Source organism: Gymnodraco acuticeps, unplaced genomic scaffold (assembly GCF_902827175.1).
Source record: "Gymnodraco acuticeps unplaced genomic scaffold, fGymAcu1.1, whole genome shotgun sequence".
Classification (NCBI taxonomy): Eukaryota; Metazoa; Chordata; class Actinopteri; order Perciformes; family Bathydraconidae; genus Gymnodraco; species Gymnodraco acuticeps.
The window spans coordinates 43,823-53,023 of record NW_022991068.1 but is presented as its reverse complement, the minus strand read 5'-3'; the positions used below and the strand labels follow the sequence as shown (position 1 = coordinate 53,023).

The following is a 9,201-nucleotide window of genomic DNA, read 5'->3' as shown; positions in this document are numbered from 1 at the left end:
TCACAGGGGCAGAGGTGTAAGTAACTAAGTAGATTTACTCAAGTACATTTTAGAGGTACTTGTACTTTACTTGAGTATTTCAATGTTATGTTACTTTGTACTTCTACTCCACTACAGTTCAGAGGTAAATGGTGTACTTTTCCTCCACTGCATGTATTGAATACCTTTAGTTACTTCACAGATGTGGATGAATGATGGTAAATCTAATCAAGTGTTGAATCAGACTTTAGTTCCACCTGGAGTAAATCCACCAGCTACCCTGCAGTATACAAAGTCTATAGGCGCTTTCACACCGGAGTACTTTTCACAGTATAGTTCCGATAGCGTTCACAGTAAAAAACTAGAACTATCCGTCCCTGCTAGAGAGCAGGTACTTTCGTGGGAGAAAAAGGTTCCTATGTCTGATTGGCTGGGCGGATTGCAAACCACGCCCCGTAAAACTCCCACAATGTTCTGTGAAGCCGCCATTTTATTTACTGGCATTAGCATTCGCCCACCAACGCAGAGAGACTAACTTATGGCAACACAAAAGAAAACATGGGAGCGGTGGAGATGAGGAGGTGTCGGCGTTCTGGAGATTTACTCGGAAGGCTTCAGTAGAAGCTGCTGGGAGTCCCAGCAGCTTCTACTGAAGCCTTCCCCAACTCCGGGGACTTCGGGTGGCAGTATACGCCGTGAAGTTGTTTGCGGCAGGGTGGCGGGTGCTGTAGGCTAGGGAAGGCTAAGCCTTCCCTAATATGTGTGTGACTGCATCCTGGTAAAATAAAAATATAATGTTTAATGTCTTTGACATTAGCGCTGCTATGCAGCCACCGGTGCCCTGTAGGCATACTAGGAAGCCAGTTCAACAGACCCTGGATATGTTTGAGTTATCTTCACTAACCCTAACAAACGAGATCTCGCTAAGCGGTCCTACGACGCTGGTTATCAACTCGGTAAATCAAGCCAGGGTTTCTCTCTCCAGCTGAGAACGCGTTCATGTGAAAGGGGCGGGGTTAGCTACATTTGACCAATCACAAACAGGGACAAGTGTACTGACAGCGCAACATCATACTTCATTAATGAAAAGTAAACTAATAGACAAATGTGAGCTTTAAACATCCATGATTTAAACATATAATCCAGGATACAAGCCACAGAGTTGCTGCAAGGAGAATACAGAACTGGTTAAAAAATAAATAAACTAAAGTGTTTGAATGCGTACATTAACAGGTTTATGATATCACTGCCCGTCTAAGACACCGTCTGACTTTCATTACATTTGACTCGAGTGTTTCCTCAACTTAATGTGTTGCTTAAAATAATACTTCTGCATCCAGTCTGTGACGCTGTGAGTGTTGCACGGCCAGATACGACTCAGCTGACTCAGATCAGGAGATATATGATACATTATGATATTATATGATCGATGATCTGATTGATGATGTGATGTCAGTGTGATATGAATGATAAGTGCGACACGTCGGCGTCTTCTCTGCATGCGGCAGTTTAAACTGTATTTCCTTTTTCCTGTAATATGACTTGATAGATTTAAACTCCGCACACTGAGCTCTGATCGGTCAGCAGGCGGTGCTTTCACTGAGAGTTGATCTCTTTTCTATAGACGCCGGAGGCGGGCAGCGTCAGTTAAAAAAAAAGTATTGAGCCTTCCCAAACCTGAGCCTCACACGCCGCCTATGGTTTGCGGCCTGCCAGTAAACCCAAAGCAGAAGAAGAAGAAGTGACGCCAGCGGCTTCATTTGCCTAATCTTCCCTCAGGAACTTATGAACGCGATCTGCGACTAAGTACGGCAAAGTACTTGGTGTGAAAGCGCCTATTAAGTCATTAGGATCCAACGATGTCCTGAACACAGAGTTTATAAGAAAAGACAAAACCCATGAGTAATGGTTCATAAATGATGACTGTTTTGGGACTTTTTGTGTCTAGTTAAAGTTAAAGTTAAAGCCTTTTATTGTCATTACACACAGAGTATAACGAGATTCAGAGTGCAACTCTGTCCCGGTGTGCAAAAAATACAAACAAATACATAACACTAAAAAACACGGCAATAGGACAGACAACATACAATCATACGGGGGAATAAATAGTTACAAATATTGATATAAAAAATAGTATATCAAGTGCATTTAAAGTGTGTGTGTGTGTGAATGGTTACGGTTACTGCATCATGTGTGGTGGTTGAGCAGCCTGACGGCCCGGGGGTAGAAACTGTTTTTGAGTCTGTTTGTCCGTGACTTGAAGCTCCTCTCTCTCCTCCCAGAAGGCAGGAGAGAGAACAGTCTGTGACCTGGGTGAGAGCTGTCCTTTATGATTTTGTTAGCTCTGCTGAGGCGATACACATCGTTTGATCCATCTCATCGTGCTCCTTGTATTCATGTTTTATATATTTGTATGCTTATCTGTGAGAGCATTTATCAAACCCTTGTGTTCTTTTCAAACAGCCTTGTTTTCTTTCAATATTTGATCTAAAGATCTTGAGTTTGGGTCAACTGTGATATGATGTACTTGTGTTTAAATGATCAAGACAGCTTCCCTGATTGTCTGTTGGTGGACAGATTCACATCGTCTCGAGTCAGAAGTGAGAAACGTCTGAGTGCTTCGGCAAGAAGAAGGCTAAATGTAAAAGTCAAGATATCATCAATAATAAATACTGTGTACTAACCAACTGCTGCCATCAACCCTAAAGAGCTCTGTGAAGCGCCTCGATAAACATTCATCTGTTTGTCCTCTAAATACTTATCACCGCAATAAACCGTATTTAATTTGGTCTTAATGTACATTATTTAATTTCATATTCTGTTCTTGTACATATCATATTCTATTGACATGTTTATAGACTTCTTGCACTATGTTTTATTTGTATTTTGTACTTTATTATATATGTTGCGTTGTTGGAGGAGCTCAGGTCAGAATCATTTCATTGCCTTTCTGCACTGAAGCTGCTGAGCCTCTGATGAAACCTGTAAAACAGACTCCAGTAGATTTGTATCTATTCAGGATAATGTCTGCATTGTGTCAACAAGAAGGCCATTTCCCAGGTGATAAATCACAGCTGACGGAGGGCATTAAACGCACCTTTACAACAATCAATTAGCTCGCTGACACTCATTTATCACCGAGGCAATAAGGGGGGAAAGTCAAGAGTTTATTAAAGATGCACTTAATTCTGAGAGCTGCAGGCCAGAGCCCCACACACACACACACACACACACACACACACACACACACACCACACACACACACACACACACACACACACACACACACACACACACACACACACACACACACACACACACACACACACACACACACACACACACACACACAACACACACACACACACACACACACACACACACACACACACACACACACACACACACACACACACACGGTTTGTTATTTTATCTTTTCTTGATATCTCTTTTATGTATTTTTTTATTTTATTTTGGAATGCTTTTTTTTTTTTTAATAATAATAAATGTATTTTGGATAATGCTGTCAAAATTATCGCGTTAACGGCGGGTAATTAATTTTTTGAATTAATTGCGTTAAAATATTTAACGCATTTAACGCATGTGCAGAATGGCCCGCCCCATACGTGCCACCAGTGGCAGCGCCAGGGTGTGGCTGGGGTAGGCTACACCCATACCAAGAAATGGCTTAGCCCCACCATGAAAAATGATGTTAAAGGAAGCAAAATAAAGTCTGCCAACTCGCGCGGAGTAAATTGCACAGACAGCAGTTAGTCAGATTGATTTCAGTAGCCACGGTTTTGAAAACTTTTGTCACGTAGTGATCGTCTTCTCAATAGAACATCTTTGATAACGGCGTGGTGTTGTACTTGTGAAGCTTTTCCAGAAGGCGGTTAGATCACCGGACGACAGAGTCGGTCTCCGTGTGCACAGACAGGGCTGCTGTTAACGTCGGTCTGTACAACGGAATTGTGCCAAAACTACGCCAACCGGCTGCGGAGGGAGACCACCCCCCCCCCCCTTCACTGGAGAACTGCGCTGAAACAGCTGATCACAAGGTTCACAGTCTGTGGTCACGAAGTACTCCACTAGCCGCCGCCCCCCTCTGTCGACTTTCCTGAAGTACTCCACTAGCCGCCCCCCCCTCTGTCGACTTTCCTGAAGTACTCCCCCGTTGATAGAAATCAACACGTAATGAATTAAGACCCCACGGTTTGATGATCGATAGGTGTGTGGGTTGTCTTTCATTTTTGACACGCAGAAAATGTTATAATAAACATAGATACTGTATGTTAAATGGATATATCCGCCTTCTTTCATTTATCTTTCCATTCCCAACAATATACATAAATAAATGGCATATTTTGGAAAATAGTTCGAATGGTGATTAATCATGATTAATGCATTTTTAAACTGTGATTAATCTGATTAAAAATTGTAATCGTTTGACAGCCCTAATTTTGGATGGTGGATGTAAAAAGAGTCGTTTATATTTGTCTTATATGACATACAACTTAAAATAATATATATATATTGTAGTAATAATGATATCATCTTCTTATAATTGTAAATGCATATTTTATATAGACGTACATTTTGTTCAAAGAAAACAAAAAGTTAATAATTGAGTTTTTGGGAGAAAGGGTGGGACTAAATAAGTGTAAACTTTCCAGATGTGTAATTAGGTAAATAATTAGTTTATATATCATTTGTTAACGATATTTGTGTTTATCAGTTTGATACTGGTTTAGTTTGTACAGTATCGTAATTCTCATGTTTCATTTCATGACGTATTTCTGTAGTGGACCCTTTAAGAGTTGTACTCATCCCTGCACCGGTCTATAATCAGAAACATTCCCTTTGAATCATGGGTGTGAACCGTGTGAACACAAGTTTGGCAATTAAAAGAACATTTAATAATGCATTAAAAAAAATCAGAGTTCAACTCAACACCATGAGATATAAATCACGTTTGTAGGCACGAAAAAGTACATGGCCTCTTCAATAAATACTGTACACACAACGTCACTACCTGGCATTCAGACTCTACATTTGGACACATGTAATTTACTGTACAGGTTAAATAGATACAGCCATGCATGAGGAGGGAGTTTCTCTGGAGTCCGGACCGAAACAGAACTGGTCTGAAAGCTCGGAGACAGAACTGGTCTAAAAGCTCAAGAGACAGAACTGGTCTGAAAGCTCAGAAACAGAACTGGTCTAAAAGCTCAGGAACAACACTGGTCTGAAAGCTCAGAGACAGAACTGGTCTAAAAGCTCAGAGACAGAACTGGTCTAAAAGCTCAAGAGACAGAACTGGTTTAAAAGCTCAAGAGACAGAACTGGTTTAAAAGCTCAGGAACAGAACTGGTCTGAAAGCTCAGCGACAGAACTGGTTTAAAAGCTCAGGAACAGAACTGGTCTGAAAGCTCAGAGACAGAACTGGTTTAAAAGCTCAGGAACAGAACTGGTCTGAAAGCTCAGCGACAGAACTGGTTTAAAAGCTCAGGAACAGAACTGGTCTGAAAGCTCAAGAGACAGAACTGGTCTAAAAGCTCAGGAACAGAACTGGTCTGAAAGCTCAGGAACAGAACTGGTCTAAAAGCTCAAGAGACAGAACTGGTTTAAAAGCTCAGGAACAGAACTGGTCTGAAAGCTCAGGAACAGAACTGGTCTGAAAGCTCAGAGACAGAACTGGTTTAAAAGCTCAGGAACAGAACTGGTTTAAAAGCTCAAGAGACAGAACTGGTCTGAAAGCTCAGAGACAGAACTGGTTTAAAAGCTCAGGAACAGAACTGGTTTAAAAGCTCAAGAGACAGAACTGGTTTAAAAGCTCAGACAGAACTGGACTTCCTTATGACGACCTTTCAGTTTAGCTGTCACCACTAAACAGAGAAAGACTTCTAAAATCTAAGAACTATTACCTCTAACTAAACTACAGATGCTAAACGGTAGCATTCATTTACTGAGTTGGCTGTTCTATACACAAACACTTTCCTTGTCCTTAAAACACAAACACAACAATCAAATCTGGTCGAGCTTTTTGTTCGAGTGTTTCTAATTAACCCAATTGACACTGAAATGATTGGATGGCAGATCAGTCAATAGTGATTGGTTCTGATGGAGAGGTTAAGAGTGCAGAAAACCCAGCCATTAAAAAAAGTTGATTTAAAGTAATTAAAATACATGTCAGACGACAATAAAAAAGCAATGCTTCAGGATGTCTTTCCAAACTAAAAGTTCTTCTACCAGTTTCTAGAAATGGAGAGACTTTAGACGAACTTATAACCCGCCAAACATCAGATTTCAACACAATCTTTAAGATCTTGTAAAAAGGGAGTTTTAGCTTTTTAGAAAACTGCTTCTTCGTGGAAAACGGTTCTTCTTCAGTGGTTTTCAAGGCTCATTAGACACAGAGAGCACGTTTTGTATCTGGACAATTCTGACAGCTAAAGATCAATTTCCAGTAATGGTGAAACGTTGGCGAACTGCAAACCGTCAAACATCGAGTTCAACACAATCTTAAGGCTCCTGAAAAAGGGGAATTATGCAGGTTTTTTTTAGAAAGCTGCTCTTCGTGGATAACGGTTCATCTTCAGTGATCTTCAAGGCTCATTAGGCTTAGAGAGGCGTTATCAGAAGACGATAAATCAGCTACGAGTCTGACGCTTGTCAAGCTAAAAGTCTTCAACTCAGTTTCTAGCAATGGAGAGACGTTGGAGGAACTCACTACTTTTAGATGTCGCATTTAACACAATACTTTAGGGGGATCTGAGCTTGTTCAAGAAAGCTGATTCTTCTCGTTCACCTTCAGTGGTCTTCAAGGCTCCATAGGTTAGAGAGCACGTTTTAGCAGCACGTTTTACAGGCTTCAAGTCCTCCATTCAGTTTCTAGCAACGGAGAAACATTGGACAAACCTAAACCCCTCAAACGTCACATTAGAAAGCTGTTTCTTGGTAGAAAGCTGCTTCCTTAGTGGTCTTCATGGCTCTTTCATTGCTAATCATCTTAGTGATTTCCACTCCAAAGCAAATGAGTCCCTCACCGTCTAACATGCTATTTCTAATGTAAACACATCACGATATAAAGTAAAGACACCAGGACTCTCTCACAAAGTCGTTTCGGACAGTTGCATCCATCATTTGACCTTTTAGTCCATTGTGTCTAATTCTACCATAACTAGCGTTGGTTATGTGTGGTTTAATACATACATACATAACTCATTTCTAAATTGGTCAAATAACGTTTGAGATGCAGACAACTCGACTTGTTGACAAAACAACTCAAAAGGAGGTTCCTCGTTAAGAGTCCAGTGGTTTCAGGACCTCCCGGTGCGTTCAGTGTTCGTTGGGCGGTATGTTTCTGACCTTTCTCAAGCTTCAAGTCCTTCATTCAGTTTCTAGCAACGGAGAAACATTGGACAAACCTATACCCCTCAAACGTGACATTAGAAAGCTGCTTCTTGGTGGAAATCGGTGCTTCCTCAGTGGTCTTTATGGCTCTAATAATCAGCTTAGTGATTTCCACTCCAAAGCAAATGGGTCCCTCATCGTCTAACATGCTATTCCTAATGTAAACACATCACATGAAAAAAGTAAAGACACTCTTACAAAGTCGTTTTGGGACTGTTGCATCCATCTTTTGACCTTTTTGTCTAATTATACCCTAACTAACGTTGGTTATTTGTGGTTTACTACATACATGACTCACTTCTAAATTGGTCAAACGTTTGAGATGAAAACAACTTGAGCTACATCTGTTGACAACAACACTCAAAGTCGGTTTCTAGTAGTTGCATCCATCATCTGTCCCTTTAGTCCATTGTTTTTGTGTAATTCTACCCTAACTAGCGTTGGTTACTTGTGGTCTAATACATACATACATGACTCATGTCTTAATAACGTTTGAGATGCAGTAACTCGAGCTACATCTGTTGACAAAAAGACGGTTCCTCGTTAAGAGTCCAGCGGTTTCAGGACCTCCACCTTCAGTGTTCGTTGGGCGGTGTGTTTCTGACCTTTCTCAAGCTTCAAGTCCTTCATTCAGTTTCTAGCAAAGGAGAAACATTGGACAAACCTATACCCCTCAAACGTCACATTAGAAAGCTGCTTCTCCGGTGCATCCTCAGTGGTCTCTATGACTCTTTCAGGGTATACTAATCATCTTAGTGATTTCACTCCATAGCTGATGGGTCCCTCACCGTCTAACATGCTATTTCTTACGTAAACACATCACATGAAAAAAGTACAGACACCAGGACTCTCTTTCAAACTGTTGCATCCATCATTTGACCTTTTTGTCTAATTCTACCCAAACTAACGTTGGTTATTTGTGGTTTACTACATACATACATGACTCATTTCTAAATTGGTCAAAAACGTTTGAGATGAAAACAACTTGAGCTACATGTGTTGACAAAAACACTCAAAGGCGGTTTCTAGTAGTTGCATCCATCATCTGTCCCTTTAGTCCATTGTTTTTGTCTAACTCTACTCTAACTAGCGTTGGTTACTTGTGGTTTAATACATACATGACTCATTTCTAAATTGGTCAAACACGTTTGAGATGCAGTAACTCGAGTACATCTGTTGACAAAAAGTTCCTCGTTAAGAGTCCAGCGGTCTCAGGACCTCCCGCGGTGCGTTCAGTGTTCGTTGGGCGATGTTTGGAATCTTTTACGGCGATGTTTGGTGTCGGGCGATGTTTGGTGACGTCTCGTGACTCATTTTGTGTCCCTCTCTCTGTCTCTAAGCCAATGGGAGGGGAGGATCTGCCCCGGCTCTCACAACCTGTGCAATGCAAAGATAGAAAGAGTCAGGGCAGCATCCTCACCCCCCAAACATCACACAGGCGTCCAGCCTTCCTCTCATCTACTTCCTGCTCTCATCTTGGACATAGTACCATTTAGTGTTCGTCATTGTAACTTACTAACTTGACCGTAAAGTTTATACAGTTATCAGAATAGATGGAAAGTCATTTTTACTGATTATAATTCTTTATGTTCTTTAAAGTGCAGCCAGGTGGAGAGGAAGACAGGTGGAGAGGAAGACAGGTGGAGAGGAAGACAGGTGGAGAGGAAGACAGGTGGAGAGGAAGACAGGTGGAGAGGAAGACAGAGAGGAAGACAGGTGGAGAGGAAGACAGGTGGAGAGACAGGTGGAGAGGAAGACAGAGAGGAAGACAGGTGGAGAGGAAGACAGGTGGAGAGACAGGTGGAGAGG

The 9,201-nt window shown here is 41.4% G+C and overlaps 1 protein-coding gene across 2 annotated transcripts in view; it reads right to left on the bottom strand.

Moving 5' to 3' along the window:
• Positions 1-4,872: 4,872 nt before the first annotated feature.
• The window catches only part of LOC117560019 (PHD finger protein 14-like), a gene marked incomplete at its 5' end in the record, with an annotated part of 48,078 nt that continues 43,749 nt past the window's right edge, over positions 4,873-9,201 (bottom strand). The window contains 2 exon segments of one of the 2 annotated variants that reach the window (XR_004571102.1): positions 4,873-7,626; positions 8,273-8,769. Coding sequence is in view for 1 of the 2 variants with exons in the window: in XM_034236767.1 (XP_034092658.1) it covers positions 8,763-8,769 (7 nt within the window). 2 annotated transcript variants of the gene reach the window in all.